Genomic DNA, 24,071 nt, shown 5'->3' with positions numbered 1-24,071 from the left:
CCTGGAAGTGTCACTGAAATCTATGCCTTCGTTTTTGAGTTGTTCTGCTAACTGACCATCACTGAACTCATTTCTAAAACTTAAAGAGGCCCTTCAAACCATTTTTTTTTTAAGTTGCTGATGCCTCTATTGCCCTCTGCCTCTATTATGTTTGATGAATGTAACGTAGCACAGCCATCAATGTGCGTTGTGTTTGTCTTACACAAATGATGGCTCCGTCTCCCCAGTAATGTTGTTTAGGGAGCAGGAAGAATGGCACATTACGACCAGCTAACATGTTAATTTCCTGCCTGACAGATACCATCAATCTTCTGCGAGATAACTATCTGTTTTGAACCCAGTCCAAACTGCTTGAGATATCTATTGTTTTTAATCAGCAATGCAACGGATGCTTCATCTTGTTATCCGTCTCATTTCCCTCCCAGTGATAAAGTCGCGCCCCCGTCCCTTCCATCCTCGCCGTTTCCCACCCCCTCCCCTTCTCTCGGTAATAGAGACAAGTTTTATGACAGACATTAAATGGGGTCACTTCCTTTTGTGCGCGGGAAATTAGTGCAGAACCAATTCATTTGGCTTTCAGCAGCAACAGGGTGCTCTTGCTGACATTTGATGGTAAAATTAGCCGTGGACGCAAGTTGAATCGCTCTAGATCTGGGCGTGAATGTGTGTGTCCCAGATCAGCGTTGGCCACTGAGTGTCAGAAGTGGCCCCTAATCTCTTTATTAGTAGGCTGTCAGGCGCTGTTTCCTTTGGCAACTCAGGTCCCTGGGCAGAACAAGACATTCAAGCAACGTAAAACTGCTCCATGAAAAATGAGTGCTGGGTTTCCTCCGGACCAGTTGCCACAGGAACAGTGAGGTTTAATGGTGGTCCTATGACACTGGTGCCATTTTCACTTTGCATTAAAAAAAATAAAACAAAAACATTCATTCACATGATGTAACAGATGTATGACCTGAAAAAAAGGGACTTTCCCATCTCAGGCCGTGGTAATCCCCAATTATATTATTTTTATTGTGACCCCGGTGTCACTGCCCCATCGCCCTGTAACGCACACGATGCACTCCATTTGGAAACATTTCATTTTCTGACAAAAACCCCAACTATCCCGGAACAGGAAGTTGCACCCTGATTTGGTGTTACTTCCTGTTTCGGGGTGGTTGGTTTTGTTCATTTCATTCATTCTGGATGTATGTGACAGTTGTTTTCTTCATAACCAATTAGTTTCCTTCACATTAGAGTCAGTTGAAAAAGAAAACGTTTTCTTTTGATGTCAGTTTCCTTCTCTATTTCCATACCTGTCAACCTCTGCCAATAACTCCCTTTAGAAAGCGTTGCAATTCCCCTTATACATTGAAAAGAAACCTTACAAACACAATCGTGGCACATTTTTATATTTTATTATTACTATTTACATCACAGCAAGATAGACAGCGTACTGGATAATGATAACAAAGATAGCATGTATCAAAGCTCTTGCATTGCATTTACCATGTGCAGCATGTTTTAAAATCAATAATTGTTCCAGCATGAAGAATCGGATTCTTCCATGCTTACTTCTATGGTTTTTCTCTGAATGACTCCTCTTGCAACACAATTCGAAACAACGGATGTGGGCTGCAGTGCAACTTGCATGCGCACGCAACACTCCTATCGTCAAAGCCAAAAGCAGCGAGAAAAATAAATGCGCGATAGAGGATAACTTTTGCCAGTATGATGCACCGACCGTCGTCAGCTACCAGCGAGACGAGACGATCCATTTTGGATCCAAAATTGGCGGGTCGATATCGGTCTGGCGTGAAACGTCCGTGGGAATTTTTTTGGTTCTCATTTATTTTTCCCCGTATAAAAGTCGTCATACGGCATACATGATTTGAAATTGTAAACAAAATGTATAGAATACGGGGAAAACGTATAAGTTGACATGTATGTATTTCGCTCTACAGAGTGGTACGGTTTTATCCAGAACATGCTAGCGTTACGGGGTGGTATATAAAATGGTGTGCAAAACAGAACGGCCAAAAGTCAGAGAGAGATATTTATTTTATTTTTATTTGATTTATTGTGTCAAGTGCTTTATTATTATTATTATTATTATTATTATTATTATTATTATTATTATTTGTGTGCCAATGAGGAATTAGAATGAACACGTGAGACTTCCTGGACATGAGTTCATGATTTATGTTTAAAAGTATTTGAAAGATCCCCTTTATTATTCACAAAACTTTGGTGCTCCTAAAAGACTGGACCCAAAAGGCATTGGTTTTGTAGTCTGACTCATAATGATGAATTAAGTCCGGCCTCCTGTGTGGTTTTCACAATGAGCATTGATCCAAAACTCCTCGGGTGAAAGCACCTGTTTCTGTAGATTAGGACCAGGTATTAAATATGGAAACTCTCTGCTCTGTAGCCACGTAATGATGAACTTAAACAGGCACCATTTGTTGTCCTGTCGGACACGTTGAGGGCGAATGTATTTCCAGAGGAGAACAGCATCTCAGTTACCCTGCACGATAATAGAAGCCAAAGCTTTTAGAGTCGTGTAAAAATTGCACATATGAACAGTAAAACGGAAACTATGATAAAATGATAGCATCCCTGTCATTGAATCAAGGAGAAAGCTTTTAGCAAGAGGATATTAAATATGCTGATTAAAGCAAGCGTTCATTTTGGTCTGTGGTCTACTCCATGTGTTTGTACGAACGTATCATCCCATCGGTCGCTGGGTTCCAGCGATGTGACTGGCTCTAAGTGCAGCTCTGGTGACAAAGAAAAAACAGGGTCATGCTCAGTGCAACATCCAAGCTGAAAATGCTAACTTTAATGTAAGCCCTGTTGGGAGGAAGACGAAAATAAGCTTTGCCACAAGTCATTTAGTCTTGTACGGCTGTGAATCGTGATTAGACGGTATCACGTTTCAAGCGCCGAAACGCAGACTTCATTTTCTTTTAAGTGAACCAAATGGATCGTTTCTGTGAAGCAACGTAAACATATGAAATTAGTCAATTATGTGGAGGAACTGGGGTCGAGTCGCTAACACAAGTCTGACATGAAGCAGGCCTCGAGCGTGACTTGCTTCTTATACTTGAGAGCGTCTGTTCCGTTTGTAAAGTTCCCAAATATCTCATCTTTTCTGGTGCATTTAAGACACGGTGAGTGTATTCAGTCACCTGCGGCAATTGATGCAATTGTGATGTATGTTGGTGCATATGACATGTTCTTTCCCAATATCAAGTCGGAAGACGAAAACATTTCCAACATAAACATCTAGATTTTCACCGTTAATATTCCATTTGTTTGCATTTGAATCATCTTTAGTCTTATGTCAAGTCACCTGCTGGTAAAGACTGTTCAGAAGAAGTTCATTTTTTTCTTTTTTAGATGAATCCATGTAAGTATTATTATTAAGAATAACATTATTAAGAATAATATTAACAGTGATTATAAGAATTCAAAACCATAATTTATATGGCAGTATTAAATAGAAGCCACATTTTTCAATTTGAATGAATTTGGTATGTTGCTGAATCAAATGATGGACTTATACATACATTTAAACAAAATATAGTTTATTTTGCATCAGTTTGACAATAGCACAATGAATCACGATGGTGGCTATAGTCAAGTTTTTATATCGCCTTATTTAAACCGAAGCTCTTTTAAGGTCTTGAAAATATTTGTATCAAAATTTCAATTTTATAAGAATTTCACGTACATTCAGAGTAGTGGAAACCCTGTCCATTGTGTAGCAAAAAACATCCCTGAACAAAAGCAAACAGCTGCTTTTGATCGCTTTTGTTCAGGGATTCCTCCATGTTTGTTGTTGTTGTTATCATCCTAGCTGCCACGTGTCTTGAGCATCAGTGTGATCAGTGGACCAGGAACTACTGCACTTACAAGGGTTCTGTGTTGTCTGGAGAGCAAACTGTTTTTAATTGAATTACATTGTTATTTTGTGAAAAAAAAAAATTCGGATACAAAACGTGTATATATATATATATATATATATATATATATATCGTGGAAGTTTTGGTCATGACATCACAAAACAAAAATCTTAACTCTTAAACACAGCATCTCGTGTAGGTCTCCTGTTTTGGGTCCTGATGTTTGCATTGTTGCGCATGTGTGTTATCGAAGCTGTAATTTGTCACAGCTTTGTTTGGATTGTCAGAGCTGAGTGCAGCGCTGACTCCATATGAAATTCAGCAGCGCGACGCACACAATGGCACGTATGCACTGGTGGATAGCCCATAATCACACGGCTTGACGGGCGGCACCGAGCATTAAAGGAGGCTTGGCTCTGCCTTTAATAGACTCATGCGCACACTGGGATAGTTGTGCCACACCTGCGTGTGATTTTCAGGGGGATCACATGCTGTCCTGAGCACCGAACGGTGACAAGCTGCGAGGAGATTTACTGTCGCGATGAAGAGTTGCCCCAGAGCTGCTCTGATGTATCTGTTACCTCGGAACACGGCGCGTCCCCAAAAGCTTTTTTTGCTCCATAAAACTCTGATCCAGCCCATTAATGAGTGTGAAGTTTCCCTTGGACAGTGGCCTCGAACAGTACGTGTGTGTTTGTGAGACTTTTTGGCTTTGAACAATAACTGCGTGTGAATAACTGCCTCCATAAAAGCAGGATTTGATTTTGACCAAAGTTTTATTAGCTTTCTTCCGCTGCAACTCATGAGACGTATTTGACTGTAAAGGTTCTCCATTATTCCCTGTTTAGATTTCTGATCCCGCAAAATCCACATTTCTGCTTTATGACTACACGCTAAATGATAAATCTTTTGACTGAGCTGTTTATTTTATAACTCAATCCCTCCCTGGTAGGTGATACAGGACCTGTTTTGTAGTTTCTGAATTTAAATTACCCACTTTTTATCGTCCGCTTTTTGTGGAAGCCAAATCCTTCACTAGAAAAGTCTATATATTCTGTAGCACTTAAGGCAACAGGTATCTTGAGGGTATCTTTTCTAAACATACTTTAACTTTTAGAACACGACATGCATGTTTTACTTGTGATAAGAATTAGTCTTTTCTCCTCCTCGCACATCTGGAAGCAATGGGCTCAATAAAATGTCTATAAATCCTGCTGTTGTTTTATCAGTGGAGATCAGTGGGAGAAAAGTCATAAAGTATCAAGAGCATAATCCATCTGTCAGGAGAGAGACTTGTCTGTGTGACTGAGTGGACGCAGCCATCTTTTTTTCCATTATTCGCACATGGTGTCCTGTAATCGAGAGCATATTTAATTCCCCCCTCTGCGCTTCTGTCCGCAGGAGGAGCATGAAACCAGCTACACCATCTTGCGTGCTCGAGGATGTAACGTGACTCTGAACGGTCTGAAGCCCAACACGGCCTATCTGCTGCAGATCAGGGCGCGCACGGCCGCTGGTTATGGAGCGAGCAGCCCCAGCTTCCAGTTTGAAACTAGTCCTTATTGTACGTGGCTTAGATATCCGAGTGCAGAAACTCTAATATGACTCCAACTGAAACTGATGTTTGCGTGTGGCTCTCCTGTAGCTGCCTTCTCCATCTCCGGCGAGAACAGTCAGGTGGTTCTCATCGCCATCTCTTCTGCTGTTGCCATCATTCTATTGACCGTGCTGCTCTACGTCCTCATTGGCAGGTGGGTATTTTGTCTCTCTTATCTTGTAGTGTTGAAATTTTCTATCATAAAACATAGGAATGACTCTGCCTGCAGTCGCCAGAAAAGCAACTTGAATCAAAGTTGTTGAGTCGGGTTTAAAGGTCCAGTCGTACGTTTTAATTAGTTTTCTTAAGTGGCCTGTCAGAAACTAATTGCCGGATGATGAAGTACTTCATTAGTCTTGGTTATTGATAAATAAATGAACATTTTCTTTGTAGTTTTACTAAGTTTTTGTGACAGTCTATGAATTAATGCAATGAAAGTGATTGCCACATTGGCAAATGTGATGTGAGGATGGAAGACTTGGATCTGCAGTTCTCAAACGCTCTTTGTTCAGCAAGAAAAATATACTTTTTCTGAATGAATTCTGAAAAAGATGGTGGCCTTGGGTTTGTCATGGTGGCTCAAGGAGTCTGACCCGGCTTACAGAAGATTCGAACGGCGAGATTAGGTAATTTATTACGATTGTATAATAAATAATAGACAAAAAGGAACGATGAAAAAAAAGAGCCAACACCATACGAGGAGCGAAGGACACAAACAGGAAGGGAGAGAGGTAAACCTGAAAACAGAAAATAGGCAAATTCAAGCTCAAGCCTGACTAAGAGGGACAACAACAGCGACTTGCAAATAAACCCTCGAGACCCAAATAACAAGCTCAGTGGTAAAATTAAACACACACATACAAGGAATAACTATAACAAGAGAAAACACAAGATGAGTCATACAAAACACTGACACACGATTTAATAAAAAGATGCGAGAAACAGGAAACAAAGTGAGGAGAACAAACTAAGGAGGCAGCAGAAAGAATGTCAAACACGCACGGAATTTAGAAATAATCACAAGGAGAGCGAGCGAGCGGAGTAACAATAGATAGTTTACCGTAGGAACGCAAAGTAGCCATGTGGCAACATGAACCGTGTTGCTCTGAAGCTGGAGGAGAGACCGGAAATGGAAACCGGAAATGACAAAATAAAAGCATGAAGAAACTGAACGTAACAAGTTTCGGAGATTTTTCCTGTCATGGAAGGACCTTCCTGCAACCTGCTGAAAACAGCTTTTCCACCCACTTTTGGTTCCCAACCCAAGTTCTAAACATTCCTGAAACTGTCCAAACTCGCCCAACCATGAAACACACTGTCTGCACCATTTGTTATGATTTGCACGTGCGTCTTCAGTATCCCTGCTTCAGCCCGCAGAAATGTTCTCACAAATTAGTCTTCCCACGCAGCGACCTTTGTAAATCTGACTTTTACGGAGCAATGCCAAATTGTGTGGACTAAATACATAACCCTTTTAACTGTTTGCACTGCATTTTAGTTCATTCAAGTATGTACCAATACATTTTCAAGTATTTGAAGTGGTTTAGCTGGACAGTATTAGTTGCATGGAAGTATGTTCATGCCAGATGTGATCTATGCTGCAGGCTACTGAGTTACATGTTAACTTTATGTAGAAATTACTTTCTGTTGCACTACAAAATGGGAGAAGGAGTGCGCCATGTTTTGGGTGACACGTTGAAGTGTCTCTGTGCTTTTTGCGATAAGCCCCAAGTGACATTTGCCAAACGCTCAAACTGGGAAACCTGAACGCCATCGATGAGTCGCTCCGCATTAGTGAATAAGATCCCAGATTTCGCAGGAACAACAACTTAAAGAAGTGAAATAAAGGGGACTTTGGACCAGGGACCTGTACCCCCTACAGATTGGGTTGCCTGGGTGCAAGTAGTTGGGCAAGTGTCGCCATATTGTGTGTGTTATAACTTCTCCTTAAAATCTTTTGCACTGCAGTTATGACTACAGTTTTTAGCTCTACGGCAAATACATGGTTTAAGTCGACAACCGCCTCTTCCACCACCACTACTACACTAATGCTGCTTTTCCACTGTACCGGTTCTACCTGGGTTGACACAGGCTGTCAACGGAAACAAAACAGTTCTTCCATAAGCATTCCGCGGGGACAACAGCTCCGTTTTCAGAGCCTCCTGAGAACCTCTCTACAATGCGGGCCGTAGGTGGCTGTGATGTCACTGTAAGCTGATTGGCCAAGAGAACATGGCGCGCTTGTGACTGGAGAGCTCAAACGTAAACGTGACTTTCACACAGCTCTTCCATCGAGTAAACACACCTGTTGTCAGTAAAAATTGGATTTGAAAAAGGGGCCTGGCCCAGCCAGGTTCTTCAACCGGTAATGGAAAAGGGCCTTTGGTTCCGCAACCTGGAGCCCGACTTTTCTTTCCAGCCGGGTTACTAATGCCTCTCTAACTCCCTGCTCTAGTGGAACTGTGTAAATGTACAAAAGTGAATTTGACGATACGTTACCATAAAAAAATAACATATAAATACAGTGAAATGAGCCGTTATTTGCTTGGAGCAGCAGCACGCTGTTGTTTTTAAAGTAGCATTTGTATAACAAATGGCCGTTTTGACACAATACCACACACTGAGAATGTGATATTGCACCCACTTGGCTTCTGTGTGTGCTCAGAGTGGAAAAGCTAAGATTTGTGTGTGTGTGTGAGTGGTTGAAGTTGGCAGTCAGTACTGTTCAGAGAGATTATAAATCAACGGCTCATTATAAGACGTACTGATCCTTGCTTGGCTTTTGAGAGACGGGATTAGGACACACACACATGCACACGCACACACGCAAACACTCTAAAAGCTAATGGGTTAGGTTTGATTGGTGAAGTCTTATTAAATGTGGCACAACTTCTGACCTCGCTCTGTTTGGATTGGCAGGTTTTGTTGCCGCAGCAGATCTAAACATCCTGATGAGAAAAGGCTACACTTTGGCAACGGACACCGTAAGTCAAGTCCAGGATTTTGTTTTCCATCCTCAGCCAGTCCTGTCTCTACTTTTTAATGTCACACTATAACCCTGCATTCACAACATCAGCCATATGATGCGTCTATGACCTGGATCGTTTGTTTCCACGTCACGTTCAGACAAATTATTTCCTGTTCAATGTAGCTTGAGAGAGTTCAAACAAAACACACTTTCCTTGTGGGTTTCTCTGACTTAATTCCTGCCATATTAAAGAGTGTCCACGTGGCAGTTCCACTCGTCCCATCGTAGCGTGGAGTCAAAATATTCCACCACTTTAGCTGCCTTTATCTCATCTATTAACAATCCGCTTTATTCTTTTATGACGTGTTATTTATTGGGAATCCTCGTACTTTTAACCTCAACAAAGACAGGAGCTCCCAACGGTACCGACCGGCAGCTGTCCACGACTGCATGTATAGTTAGGATGGGTCGGATGCGGACTATAAATTACTCCTCTGGGAGTAATAAAGCACCAGTTTATTACTGGAAGGAAAGGTTAACATATTTTACAAAGACTCCCTTAAAACTGAAGCCAGATTTACGTTGACACTGCAAGCAGCTGTGATGTTGCTTCTGTCCAAAACGCCATGACCAGATTTCAGGCTACCAATGTTACCAAGGTTTGCCCTGGCAAGCTGGCATTGGATCGGGTGTATTTAAATGTCAAACTATTCATCAAACTTATCACTAGTTCAATTGAAATGTCAATCATATCTCATGTATTCATCTTACAACACGTCAGCAGTTTAAGATTTTGCTCACGTTTCAGCTGCACGTACATGTCTGTATAGGCATCTGTCATGAATTTCCTGTGTGGGATTTTTTTTTTTTTTGGCGACATTCCCTTTCGTTCAATTCAGCAGCATCTGCAAGTGGTTTTATCTCAAAAAACTAGAGTATTTACAGGCTCCTGCTAAAGCCTGTAAATACTTTTATCTGTAAATGGATAGGCCAAAAATATGAAGCGCAATTGATACGACATAGCCTTTAAAGTCGAAAGCGATTGTCGACCCTTTTAAATCTTTGGGGTTGGCGTTTTGAGGTATTTCTTCGTTGAACTGAACACTGTCCAGAGCCGTCTGCTGGGTTTCCAACTCAGTCTCATCTGTCATTTGATAACTGTAAGACACTGATGATGTCTTGCTGTTTAAACGAAGCGGTTCCCTGTAGTGTATTTTTGGGTGGAATGTCTTGTGTGTTTTGGAGAGTGAGGGATAGAGAACTCTTCTATGTAGTGGTGAAGAGATGAGCCGAAAAGGCAAAGCTGTCAATTCACCCGCCGATCTACGGTCCTACTGTCACCTGTGGTTTGGGTGGTGACCGAACTTTACATGCGAGTTAAGTTAATGTTCCCTTGGAGAGATAAGTGGAGAGACTCCAAGAAGCGAGAATCCAGTTGAAGTTTTTATTCCTCTTGGGATAGAACCCTTCACACGTTGTCTCTATATTCACCCCAGAAGAGCTGCAATAGGTTTCTGAAGCTCAAATAGACTGATGTTGGATATGACTTTAGACCGACTGATTGTGCTGTCATGTCTCCTCTCTCAGTGCGTCTGCCGGGTATCAGGACATACGTGGACCCTCACACCTACGAGGACCCGAGTCAGGCGGTGCATGAGTTTGCCAAAGAGCTGGAGGCCTCTTGCATCGCCATTGATAAAGTGGTAGGAGCAGGTAAGCAATTCAACAGTCTCACAACACATGACTTCAGCGTCTCATTTTTGTTGAAGTAGATGTCAGTGTCCTGCTGGTAAGAGACTCCCACCACTCTGGTCCAACTCTGCTTTAAAAGGGCCAGATGTTTAAACTATTCCGTGATGACAAATTCACCAACTGGCAGGCACCTTTATGCACGGCTTCACTGTAACCTTTTTACTACTACAGTCATGTCACAGATCCCTGGGATTTTATGGGTAATAAAAAAAGTGTGCTATGAATGAGTGCTTTTGTCCCTTTTCCCAAAATAAGTTGCGCTTTCAGTCGTTGATGACTTGTTCAACCGAGTTTTTGACTATATAGGAGCAACTTGAATGAAAAATGGTAGCAGGATTTATAACTTTATTACATGGGAAGACCTCTAAAATGAGTAAACAAAACTAGTTTTCTTGTTTCCTTGATTCTTTTGAATCGCATGGATGCTTCTGGAGTTATTGTAGAAGCATGTTGATCTGACACCTGTTTGAGCACAGATGATACAACTATTGTCCAGGAGTTACGATCATTTCTTCTTCAAATGTGCTCGTAAAAATCCTGTCGGAAGCGACGGGGTTGTCAATAAAGGGTCAAAAATCTATTCTCTCTATCGTTGGAAGCGGCAAGTAGATGAAGCAATTGTTTCCCGCCTCTCCATGAAGCTCCACAACCCCAAATAGATATGCAGAGTGAAGCAGAAGAAAGCCTTTGTCTAGAATATCCCTCACATTTGCGTGATTTAATAAAGCATATAATTGCCGCGGATATACATCTTCTCCTCTTTCCTCTCCTCCGCCACGCTTCCCATCTGCCTTCATTAAACAGGTTTAAAGGACTTTGATGTCCCTGCCAATTTGTTGATCTCGTGTTAAAAGACAGACCCCACGCTTTACTCGTTGCTTACATTCATTTGACTTGAAACATCAAAGTGCAATGGCCGCGCTTCATTTGGAACAGGCCAGGAACCAGTGTTCTTAATCAGGCCTTATTAGCGGAGGATCTTCTTTCCCAGGGTGACCACGGTTTGAGTCCTCCCTGACTGCCTTGTGTGTCCACTGCTCAGCGAACAACAGCGCAGTCTGGTATTTTGGCAGGTTGTAATTACACTCACTTACGTTCGCTCGGACTTAACGGCTTCAAGGCCAGCGGGTGACCCCTCAGAGTTTGGGTTTATTGTGGTTGATAAAAGTGGGGGATCTGCCAATGCCCGAACCGTGACATCATCTCGCATGAATCCGCGTAATATGCACGTACGTTGCTGGATTGTGTGCATACGTAGATGGAGCATATGCACGAATGAAGTCTCTCTCCAGCCAAATCCCTGTCACCAGCTGCGCCATGGAGAGCTGCCTTTGAAGTTGGCTGACACACACACACATGCCCGGACACACACACACACACACACACTCACATACTATCCCAGAGAATGCAGAGTCGCATCTATAGAGGGCGGTGGGTAGCTGCTGCACAAACATGTCTGGATAATAAAGACATATTTTGTGTGCATGTCTTGACACAGCTTAAATATTCTCATCCTATTTTGACCACATAGAAACTAAAAAGTCTTTCATGAGAGTGGAGAGCAAGCTGCTGCTCAACACCCAAGTTCTTGTTGTTGTTTTTTTTTCCTTTCCTGCCATTTGAAATATAGTTGATAGCAATGAGGTCAACGGGACAGCAGGTGGCAGTAGCATTCTTCAGTGACAATACAGCTTGAGCCAAACAATTTGGGGATCCAGATCAGGGTTCTGTCCAGGATTTTTGGGTCTGTGAAGTAGATGTACCGGAGTTTAACAATGAGGTGGGATGTGGGGCTCCGGAGATGGGCGGGATTAGGACAAGGGCTGAGTGCGTTGTACATCCTTAACAGTGTATCTTTAGAGGCGGAATCCTCCTATATCAACTGAGGGAGCACAGACGGTGTGAGGCACACTTCACTACATGTTGACAACTTTGCGGAAACCGTCCCATACTCTCAGGGAGCATCTCAGCGAAGGGGTGCCCAACACAATACAGAGAACCCTGTAGATGGTGATTCAAAAAACCAAAATCTGCTATTGTTGCCTTAAAATCTTTGTGAAATCTGTTCATTCATATTTCTTTTCAGTCAATTTACTACAGGAACTACAGGAAAAACATGCTTGACAATGTAAAAATGACTCTATAAACATCATACAGTGACTTGGAAACTAACGCTTAAAGGCAACTCAATGGGGCTTGTGGATTATTTGGGGGATCAATTTCATAGTGCATCACAAATCACATTCATTTAGGCAGTAAAACAAAAATCTGCATTTTGCCAGCATTAACTTGAGTGTCTACAGCAGTGTAAGGTGGCTTTGCACGAGGCTATTGTGTTTGAATTTTAGATTTTCTTATTTCACTAAATCCTTTCCTTCCTGCAGGAGAATTTGGTGAGGTGTGCAGCGGTCGCCTGAAGCTGCCCAGTAAGAAGGAGATATGCGTCGCCATAAAGACTCTAAAGGGAGGATACACAGATAAGCAGAGACGGGACTTTTTGGCGGAGGCGTCCATCATGGGACAGTTTGACCACCCCAACATCATCAGACTGGAGGGTGTGGTGACTCGCAGTAAGTGACTCACAATAAAAAGGTTTTTCTTGCTTTCTGAATACGAATTGTTTTGAGAAAATCCACTGAAATGTAGACATTTATTTTGGACAATAGCAGAGACAGGAGGAAGAATGCTATACAGTAAGTGGATGTACCAGATAAAAGGAGACGAGGAAGACAACAAATGAAGTTAGTGGATGGAGAAGAGGAGAACTTGAAGAGGACAGATGTGAGAGAAGGGAGAGACTGGTAAAGGTAGAGCAAGTCGACTCGCTGTCACTCCTCCAAATGGAAAGTGCTGATAGACAAAGACAATGCATTTTCACTTCAAATGCCTCCGACCTGCTTCAGGATTTGCTGCTATTTTGACAAATGGCTCTTAAGTGGCCAACACCTCTGAGTTATATTGAGTAGTTGGGGTGTAAATCTCTGCAGATCAATGAGCTCTGATCAAAGCCTGTGTCCACAGCAGGCATAAATCCATATCTCCGAGTTGCTCCCCTTCAGGTCTCTTTACAAGACTATCATTAGCAGACAGAAGGTCTCTTTAAAAAGGACTAACTGCTGGAAAAAGGGAAATAATGAGCATGAACTTTGTCGCTGAGAGACATGTCTGGCCTCTATCTTTCCCTGCGGCACTGCACTTGTTAAGTCGTTCTGCCAGTAATTCTAAAGGCTTGAATGAGATACCACAAAAAACACACACTTCCCTTGACTTACTTGCGCTCAATTTTTGGTTCCCCTTGTTTTGTCTCATTTGTTCTACTTTTTAATCTCCTCGTCTGTTGTGTAATCTCGGTGCCTTAATTGCTCCCTGTCCTTGTGAATTATGTCCACTTAAAGCCGCTGACTTATTAAAAAGACTTCTCTTGACACAGTGCAGAGTTCTGCAGTGTCTGATACATTCAATCAGCGTGAATTACGAGTCCAAGCTGCACTCGCTTGCTCAGGACAAGACTGCACAACCAGTCAGTAAGATGAAAAAGGAATATAGGGACTTATATTTTGAGGCAAAACCCGAGGCCTCGGGGCCAAATACGGCCAGCCAAGTCGTTTTTTTTTTGTGGCCAGCAGGATGTTTAAATATTTACAGGAGGCTTAAAATGAACTTTAACTTTCACTAAAAATGTTTATTGTCTGGAAAGCAGAGATTGAAAATTTGGACACGACCAATTCCTTTTTTTTAATTTAACGTTTGTGCTTTAAAGAGAAACTATTGTTGTGTGCTGTGAGGTAAATTTGGTAAATGTAATGTATAGAGAATCGATTTTGTGTGAAAGAATTTGCAGTTAAACTGTTCAGTAAATACATATTTTGTTCAGCCCACAAATTAAATAAATCAATAGATACTTTATCGATCTCCCTGGGATAAATGTTAAAATTTTGTTGAGTTTGACACCTTTGTTTTAGAGCACTCAAAACCCCGAAGTCCTGTGGGCTGACACCAGTAATAGTGATGGATTCGTGAGGCTTCACAAAACAGTGTCCTCCTTTTCAGAGCCCACCAGATGGCACTCTCTGCTCTAAAATCTTTGCATTTGAACAAGCTTTTCAATGAAACCTCACCTCATCATAAAACCAAGAGCGCCACCTCCTGAACTCTGAAAAGAAGAGCACTGTTTCATTTCCATCAGTAGATCGAATGGTTCCAATTCAGCTGAAGGCAGATCTATTTCCTGCAAATACAGGGGAAAAATGTCAAAAATGAAACCCAAAATGTCCAAAAACAAGGATGATAAGGTGGAAAAAAAAAACTTGGTGTTTTAAAACAGTGTAGCTAGCTTTAGTTTTTATGGACAATTTTATACCTAATACTGAAGTACATAATGGTAAAGGTCATGCCAGACGTTGCTAGAAATGTTAATGTTGTTCTTTAAGGCCCTCAACTTTGTGCTTGTGTATTGTATTGAATTTGATGCCAATATCATGTCACCAAACTGTGTTGAAGTTTGTTCTATGTATATGTTGAATTTGAAAACAAATATGGATTGAAACAATGCAGATGGCATCACTAGCTCCTTCAAACAAGGTGTGTCTCACTTGCCCAGATAGTATTGAACCATTTCCATTATCAACCAAGATAGAGATGTAATTCCAAAATGACAAGCATCTTTGGAAGCTTCGACAGATTATTTTCAAGTCACCTTATGGAGCAACTGTCCAGGCTTCATTCACTCATTCAGTGGCCTCACAAGGCATATCAAAGTTCGATGCCCGGCTTTTGAGGAAAGTTTCCGCGACACTACTTCAAGTACATTTGTGATCCAACAAACACAAACACCATACGCTTGCGGTTATTAAACCACTCTTTACTTTCAGTAATCTTTTCATGCTCGTATTTCACAGCCCATTTTCAACACACACACACTCTCACGTTCCAGAGAACAAAGTTGCCTTCATCTTTCCTGCTGATGGTTGAGAACAGAGAGAAAGTAAAAAGGGAAAAGGCCAGAAGACCTGGGAGGAGAGTCTCTGTGTGTGTGTGTGTGTGTTCCAGACCCTGATGATAAAAGCTGTCTGCTGATAAGCACAGCCATCCATCACAGCTATTTAGGGGATTGGGATGTGGAGTGTTTATATCTCTATTTGTAACTCTGTGTAAACGATGAGCGGCTGCTGAATAAACCGTTTGTCAGATCGCTAAGGCAGTTCCTAGGCTAAATATTTAAATTCAAACACTCTTTTATTCATAAACACACACCTCCAAGTACACGCTCGTTGCGTTTATTGTGTCAACTCACTTAGTGAGTTCACTCTTTCAGATGGATGTGGTGAGGTTTCCGATGGACACAGTTAAAGTGAAATCAAGGCCGGAAAATAAAAAAAAACCACAGGCAACAAATCAGAATTGAAGTGCTGTGGTCAGTCAAGAGGGAGGAGTGAAGCCACCTGGGCCACAAAAAGTCTTGACTCAAAGTCCTGTTCATTTAAACCACATCTGATTTAACGCTTTCTCCAAGAATTCTTTCTCCTCCCTGCTGTAATAAACTTGGCTACAGTCTGATCAGGTACAGATGATAGCGGGCAGGCGGGATTTACAGGCCGATCTTCCGCTGAAATAAAGATGTCAGAGTTTGACAGCTGACCTGTGGGGACCCTAAAACCATGGTTGTGTCGTTCCAGAATGTGGGTGTGTTAACTATGGGATACCCCCACTTGTTGTGGACATAAATCTGCTGACACATATGTGGTGGATCGACTCCCTTTTGTGGGACATGACATCCAAGTTACCTTTTAAATAATAAAATAATGTCTGTTGCTACCATTCTAAAGTGATAATAAATAGATTTACGGGTTGTATTTATTCTGTGTTGCAGGTAAACCTGTCATGATTGTAACAGAATACATGGAGAATGGATCGCTGGACAGCTTCTTGAGAGTAAGTACACAAAGGTGACACACAGCGAACAAAAAGGAATTCATCGTAATAGAAGATTTTGTGTTACTTTTGGTGCTATTTGGTTGGAAACCCGCACCTGGAACTGATGGAGTGTTCGCTCCACATAAGGAACAAGTCATTTCCCCGTGTGGAGAAGTTATGTTTGGTGCGTTACTGTTGATGAAACATGAGATTGAACGGAAAATTGGAGCACTGGTGAAAGGCTGTTCTGCCAAAAGACAAAGTCGTGGCCAGGAACACAATAAAAATGGAACTCCTAAGTGCTGTCATGTACCACAAAGTCTGAGCAGAGCTCGCGTCTAGAAAGGAGCTGGTTGTGCTGTTTACTTTCCCATGAGGCTTTCCTGGTCCACCTGGGAAGAAAGCACCTGGACCTCGGGAGAAAAATAACACCTCCAGACAGGTCGCATCCTGGGATACTTAAATTTAATCTGGCTGGAGAATTTTGGGAGCCGCCCAAGGTGGAACAGAAATTCTTTTGCTTGTATCTTCTCTGGCTTATTGCAACCATCAGTTGTTGCAGTCATTACAGTTGTGCTGTTGACTGAGGCTGTGGTTATTCATTTTAATGGTCCTAAAAAAGTTTTGCTTCTAGTGCTAGTGGGGCTTATTTTTGATATTTTTGCTGGTAGTTTTAATTGATGAACCAGATATCGGCACCATGGGCGTTGGTAGTGGGATTTTGGAGAGCGATTTGGCAGGTGATTTCATATGTCTTCCTCCTATCACCTGAGCGAGGGTGAAGTGTGGATGTACACCCAGAGGGGAAGAGGATACACCCTGCACGCATAGGGCAAACGTCTGGAAACCTCATCGAATGTGACTGGGGGAAGACAACTGTGTGTGACACTTGTGGGGTTTAATTGTTACGACCACCTTCTCATGTCTTGGTCACCACCAACACAGCATAATATAACTCCACCAAGGAGCTCATGACTGGATTTCTCACCCTGGCATCTCATTTCTTGAATCAACGTAGTTGGTATATTGTTTTTAATGAAGTCATGTGAGTGATATAGATTAAAAAAAAAAAAAAAACAACAGCAATCTTCTGCCAACTCACAAGTGCCTGCCATGCCATGACTCCTCCGGCAGTGCTGAGTAGTGATGGGCTGGTGACTACGACATGAAACAGCGTTCTCATTTTCAGAGCCCACTAGATGGTGCTCTGTCCTCTGAAATCTTTGGATTTGAACAACCGAATCAATGAAACCTCACCATCATTGTTAAACACAGAGCACCACCTACTGAGCTCTGAAAAGAAGGACACCGTTTCATGAAGCCTCATCAGCTCTCCACTAGTACTGAGCGCCTAAAACAAGAAATCCACTGATGTTGTTTGGAGCTACATTAGCGCAGCTGAAAACATAGTGTTGGGCAGATGAAGCTTCATGAAACAGTGCCCTTACTTTCAGATCTCAGTAGGTGGCGCTCTTGGTTTAAAAATTATTTGAGGTTTCCATGACATGGTTGTTCAAATCCAAACATTTCAGAGCAGAGAGTGCCATCTAGTGGGCTCTGAAAGTGTTTCATGAAGCCTCACCAGCCCATCATTAATTGTTTGTAGTAGTCCGATTTTAGTCAGATGTAATGCCAGACTGAAGTTTGAAATGTCTTCAATTCAAATGCTAACTGGTTAAAGAGAAACATTTTTTCTCCCCAATGACACAAAAAGAAACCAACGTCATTATTTAGAAGAATTCATATTTTGTTGTGACAGGTACCTTTTTTCCTGGCTTGAGGACCGACCCGCAAAAGGTCTGTGCTCATGCCTGCGAACAAGAGAATGATGATTCCTTCAAAATCTTCCTAAATCTGGGTAGATTTCCTGAAAATCTTTTTATTTAATACGTTAAGAACTTTTCAAGTCAGTATGATAACACGTGGATAAGCCAACAAAAACAACCTCCTTGAAACAGTAATATTTCTTGCTGATATTGTCTCATGATTAAAGGAGACCGCCTCTATTTAAGTGCGTGTTTTTCTTGTTGGCAGCCTCCATCTCTCTTCTCACGGCTCAACCAGCCACTGGTATGAAAGCATATGTACCGACTCTTGCTGGAGTGTTTACACAGCGTCCAGGCCTGTCCTGCAGGGAAAGTTGCTGTTTTCAGACGTTCTGCCAAAGGCCTGTTCTTCATCTCAAACGCACAGCCCCAGACAGAAATTCATTGCTCATGTCAATGCTCTGAATCAGCATAACTTTGAAGCGGCTGAGGCAGGTGGTCCAAGCACACGTAATTCCAGAAGGAATGGGGGGTGAAATTGGACTGGAGGGTTCAATGAAAGTCTCGGTCTTCTTCAACTTGATTGTTCCAGACAAATTTGGTCATGACATTGTAGCTCTATGTGTTGAAAATAAGTGGCCTAATCTGGTCCATATACAGCTGGATGCTGAGGGAAATGTGAATGAAGGTTTCTGTCTATAGTCGTAAAGGTCATTCCGCGTTTGGGTCTGTGTTAATTCCGTCTTTCTCCCACAGAAGCATGACGCGCAGTTCACTGGGATCCAGCTGGTGGGAATGCTGCGTGGCATCGCCTCTGGCATGAAGTATCTGTCAGACATGGGCTACGTTCACAGAGACCTGGCAGCACGAAACATCCTGGTCAACAGCAATCTGGTGTGCAAAGTGTCAGACTTCGGTCTCTCTCGAGTCCTGGAGGACGACCCCGAGGCTGCTTACACAACCAGGGTGAGTGTGAAGTACCGAAAGTGACGGCAACATATGTAGAGCAATGTGGAACTCGGAGGAAGTAGGTAATTCTGCACATGAAGGAAACAACAGTGAGATCATATGGATCTGGAGACGATGTGTGTCAGATCCAAGGGGCCTTGGAAACCATGCTACTGCCACTCCAGACTGTGTTTTGGCTATTTTGAGGAGCTCAGTGACTTAGATAAAAGTGTTGTAATGTGGACATTTTTCTCCATTGAGTCTTTCTAATAATTCAATTCAACCATAAGGCAAGTCATGTATTTACACTTTCTTTTTATTATTGCCCTGCATTTATTTTGTCTATATGTTTTGATACCTTTCTTATTTGAAATTTCGTTGATAGTAGTGACCACAATTGAACATTAGGTGGCAGCACATAACTCACTTGACACTCAGCTGGAACCAAGAAAGCGCCACAGCTCTCACAGAGAAAGACGGATTTTCCTCATCCCATGAGCAACGTTTCCTCAACATTTTCAATGCTAACAGACCGGCAAACGCTTAAAGAAACGCTGACTGTCATGCACCCTCCTTGGGCCCATTTGAATGGGCATTTTTTATAGAGCGCATCACCCATTCAAACAGGCCAGTTGACTCCTACTCTACCTCCTAGTTGGTAGAGTTGGCAGTGACCACACCAAGTTTTGGTTTACTGCAATGAAATATGGTTTGCAAAACACGTTTTTCCCCTTAATAACACGCCTCAGGAATTTCATATTGAGGACTTCTGGTCAAATATGATGATGTATCAAAAACGTTTTGGCCATCCTGACTGAAGCTCATATATACCTACTGATACCTGTTTCATAACAAGTGCCATTATTAAGGTATCAGCAGGTAAATATGGCATAAGAGACGGCCAGGCAGCATTGAACACCGCCGTCCTCTGATCCTGATCCAAACCCCAACTGTACTCATGAAAAGAGATGGTAAAAACATTTTGAACCGTATGAATGAAAACCACTTGTTCAATGGTACGATGGGATCTGTGTCCGGTGCCGATGTGGATGGAGTGAAAGTCATAAAATTCCACTGACAACTTAAAAACAAACCCACACAAACTTCCGAAGCCCGCAAATACAGTTTTTGGAAGGTATCTTGAATTGTATTCAAAAATATTTTTTGCTCTGGTGCCTCATCAAGTATATACAGGAAGAACTAAAAATGAATTGAAAACATGAGGAGAAGAAGGCTGGAATTTGACCAGAGAATAAGGAAACATTTAACAGCAGAATTTGCTCCAGCTGAGCCTTAGACGTGTGTGGCCGGTCCGTCATAGGTTGCTGTGGTCTCCCGCGTGCATGCAGACCCTTTATACACGGTATTATTTGCTGCCCGGGAATTGCTTGTCAAATAAACACTGAGTTTGCCCTGTTCCTAAAATATATATAATGTCAAAATAACCAGACGGAACAATAACCTGATACGGCCGACAAGCTTTGTGAATCTACCTTTGAAACTCTATTTTCATCCATTTTTTTGTTGAGTTTGCTCATGAATAAATCTGTATTTCATTTAGGGGTGTGTTTCTGTATCATATGCAATGCATTCCTGGGTGTTACCATTCAGACTGGGTAGCAGAAGTAGGTCTTTTTACAGGGTGCTCATGTGACTGCACCGCAACCAGCGAAAGCACAACAACTTGACCAATGGCTGTTTGAGTTGGCACTGGCCTCCTTTCCTGCTGTCCTCACTTGTGAAAAAAAAAAAAGTTCCACCAGCTCTGACCTTACTTCATGAAAGACTTTACCACTGCTGTTTTACGTTTAAAAGAAAGTGTATTTTTAAAAGGCCATTTTTGTTGAGTAGACCTCAAACTATTTGAGATATTTTATACTGAAGTAATATCTTTTCTTCTTTTTCCAGGGAGGTAAAATCCCTATACGGTGGACGGCACCAGAGGCGATTGCCTACAGAAAGTTCACCTCCGCTAGTGACGCCTGGAGTTACGGCATCGTACTCTGGGAAGTGATGTCATATGGGGAGCGGCCATACTGGGAGATGTCCAATCAGGACGTGAGTAACAATGTGGCGCATAAAAAAAAATGTGGGCCTCTCAGAGAAGTGTCAAAACTTGACGCGGTTCTACTTCTAGGTAATAAAAGCAGTGGACGAGGGGTACCGCCTCCCACCTCCCATGGACTGTCCGGCCACGCTCTATCAGCTGATGTTAGACTGCTGGCAGAAAGAGAGGAACAACAGGCCCAAGTTTGAGCAGATAGTCAGCATCCTGGATAAACTCATACGAAACCCGGGTAGCCTTAAAATCACAGCCAACACCACATCCAGGTACAACAATGTTTTCTCTTTCAACCTCAAGTTTGCTTGTGTTGGGGGGCTCTTTAGCGACCCGCAGGGACTCAGAGCAGCCCGTGTGGAGTTGTCAATTCTTGGCACGGAGGGGGGCTGGCGCTGGGTCTGCGGCATTATGGAGATGTCAAAGCTCATAACATTGACTAATGATTTCTTAAGAAAGTGAAAATAGGTCCCTTGGAGTTTGCGTGTAATTTTCCTGATTGGCTTTTAACACTGGGTGAGCGCAGGCAGGCTGGCCGAGCCCTACTGTGGTGATTTATGACAACGCTGTGTGTGTGTGCGTCTCTGAGTTTGGTGGCGGCAGTTGCGCAGCAGGAGCAGCTGCACTCGACTCCGCACACCTCGTTTGTCTCGGAGCTGTCCTGGCTGCCCGACCGAGCCGCCCCTCCTCCCCAAGCTCGGCTCCCATCGTGGCACTGGAGTACAGCATCTGGATGCTCCAGGGGTGGGACCTGCTTCCAGTTTGTCGTCTACATGCGTAGATGAAGAGGCTTTGGGGTCAATAGATCAAGCTAGCTTTGCTAGAGACTAATGAAAGGGCAAGAAGAGTTAGAGGCCAGCGTCAATTCATCTGAGACACTCTTTGATGGTATCAGGGAGTGATGTAAGTTCTCTGGACACGGTGAAGAGTGGAGATCAGTGTGGAGGTCCGCAACCTTTGCACAGCTCTTTTACACTCAGAGAGGTTTTGTTTACAAAAGCTCTGCACAAATAACTCTAAATAATACAAAAAAAATCTGTTGAAAAATAAAAAAAAGGATGATCCTATCACTTACATAGTACAAAAGAATATGTATATATATATATATATATATATATATATATATATATATATATATATATATATATATATATATATATATATATATATATATATATATATATATATATATATATATATATATATATATATATATATATATATATAGTGCTGTCAGTCGATTACAAAAAAATAATCTACAGAATTTTGTAATTCGCCTTATTATGTTATGTCTGCTAAAGGTCTCCTGATAAAGAATTTGAGTTCTAGGATATTAAAAAATTGTAGTGCATGACTAGTCAATTGAATACAGTAAGAAGAGAAGATTGGAAATCCAATTTTTTTTTTGTTTTTGGGTGAACCGTGCTTCATGAATGAAATCCAAAAGTAAAGGTCAAGCACATCCGCAAACCAGTTAGGCCAGGTGCATTGTTCATACATGTAAAACAAATACAGCAATACAGTGAAAAAAATAAAATAAAGCTGTCTTCAAAAATGTGAAACAAACAGCAATACAGTTAAATAAATAAAATAAGGCTGTTTTCAAAAATGTAATAGAAATGCAGCAATTCAGTTAAATAAATACAATTCTGAATGAAATATAGCATTTCAAAAATGAGTAATAGAAGTATAACACGCCTCTACGGGTCCTTCAGTGGGCCAAAATTCAAATGCGAAAGCATTGGCTCGCCACCGTTGATACTCATAATTAATTATATTATGAGTATCGATTAATGATATATATATATATCCTCTGAGCCAATTTATAGTTTTCTGTAGTACAGTGTTAAAGACTGGGGAAAATATTGAAGTCAGAGGCAGATGGTGGTTTTGATGCTTGGATAATTGATGCACCTTCCCATTAAAAGCAATTTTTACAGACCTTATGAAAAGAAGCAGAGTTCAATGATGGGGGTTCTGGAGCACCACACATGGGACATCTTTTACCGCCCTCCTTAAAAGGCGTAGTCCTGCTCGACTGACAGCGAGGAAGAGCTGGCATTGCGACTCACACTTCAGTCCTGGAAATGTTGACAAAACAGCTGAAAACCCAACGTACTTTATCTCTTAGCGTACTTTAAGTCTCAGCGTAGGGGGCGCTATAGCGCCCCAAACAGCCCCGTCTTGTGGACACGATGCATGAAAGGGTTAAAAAGTTATTGAGCTTCATGGCTGAAGCAGAACAACCTCTACTAAAGCTCAGTGTTGCATTGTGTTCATGTAGATGTCATACATGGGCCACCGTGCTACTTTTCCCAACACTATTAAATTGAGCTGAGAAAAAAAAAAACCCTCCTAAACAGCCTCTAAAACACACCACTGGATCTCTGGCAGGTAATATAAATCAGACATTAGCAGAAAGGATCATGCATGCATGAGTAAAATCAAATCAAAATGTTACACTTGAAGCGATATAGGTTAATAGCCTCCCTCCGACCACCTGAGTATTTCTGATTAAAATTACATCACATCCATCATATCTCGCCCAGGCCAATGATTTGTGGTCGCTGCATTTTTCAAAATTTAATTTTCAACTCCACACTGCTGGGCGAAGCAGCTTCGCATTCAGAAATCATTTGCAATATCTGAGGTGCACTATATATATATATATATATATATATATATATATATATATATATATATATATATATATATATATATATATATATATATATATATATATATATATATATATGTATATGTATATATATATATATATATATATATATATATATATATATATATATATATATATATATATATATATATATATATATATATATATATATATATATATATATATATATAAGCCAGTGCATCTATCTTTCAATCTATTCTTTACTCTACAACAATAATGTCTGACATTTTTGTTGTATTTCCAAAGCACCAATAAACCACAGAAATAACAGGAAGCCCAAAACACAGGTCATTTGAAGTTTACCTCTCAGTGGAGAAAGAACAGAAAGGAAGCGGATGATAAAAGGAGGCAGAGATCTGAAGACTGCAGAAACATATGGAACCTGAAAGCAAATGCAACAGGATCAATAATGTCCTAGGAAAATGTAACACTCTGCCTTTCATGGTAAATCTGAAATTCAGATTCAGAAGTCAAAACAAA

At 41.6% G+C, this 24,071-nt stretch overlaps 1 protein-coding gene across 3 annotated transcripts in view; it reads left to right on the top strand.

Annotated features, from left to right (window-relative positions):
* The window catches only part of epha3 (eph receptor A3), a 102,216-nt gene that overhangs the window by 67,071 nt on the left and 11,074 nt on the right, over window positions 1–24,071 (top strand). For all 3 annotated transcript variants that reach the window (XM_053878209.1, XM_053878208.1, XM_053878211.1), the window contains exons 8-16: window positions 5,292–5,454; window positions 5,536–5,641; window positions 8,407–8,471; window positions 10,043–10,168; window positions 12,592–12,777; window positions 16,077–16,138; window positions 18,643–18,852; window positions 20,743–20,892; window positions 20,972–21,165. In XM_053878209.1, coding sequence (XP_053734184.1) covers window positions 5,292–5,454; window positions 5,536–5,641; window positions 8,407–8,471; window positions 10,043–10,168; window positions 12,592–12,777; window positions 16,077–16,138; window positions 18,643–18,852; window positions 20,743–20,892; window positions 20,972–21,165 — 1,262 coding nt within the window. The remainder of the gene's footprint in view (window positions 1–5,291; window positions 5,455–5,535; window positions 5,642–8,406; window positions 8,472–10,042; window positions 10,169–12,591; window positions 12,778–16,076; window positions 16,139–18,642; window positions 18,853–20,742; window positions 20,893–20,971; window positions 21,166–24,071) is intronic.

This window comes from Synchiropus splendidus, chromosome 10, assembly GCF_027744825.2.
Source record: "Synchiropus splendidus isolate RoL2022-P1 chromosome 10, RoL_Sspl_1.0, whole genome shotgun sequence".
Taxonomy (NCBI): domain Eukaryota; kingdom Metazoa; phylum Chordata; class Actinopteri; order Syngnathiformes; family Callionymidae; genus Synchiropus; species Synchiropus splendidus.
Note: the sequence above shows the minus strand (reverse complement) of the source record. Positions and strands in the feature narration are given on the sequence as shown.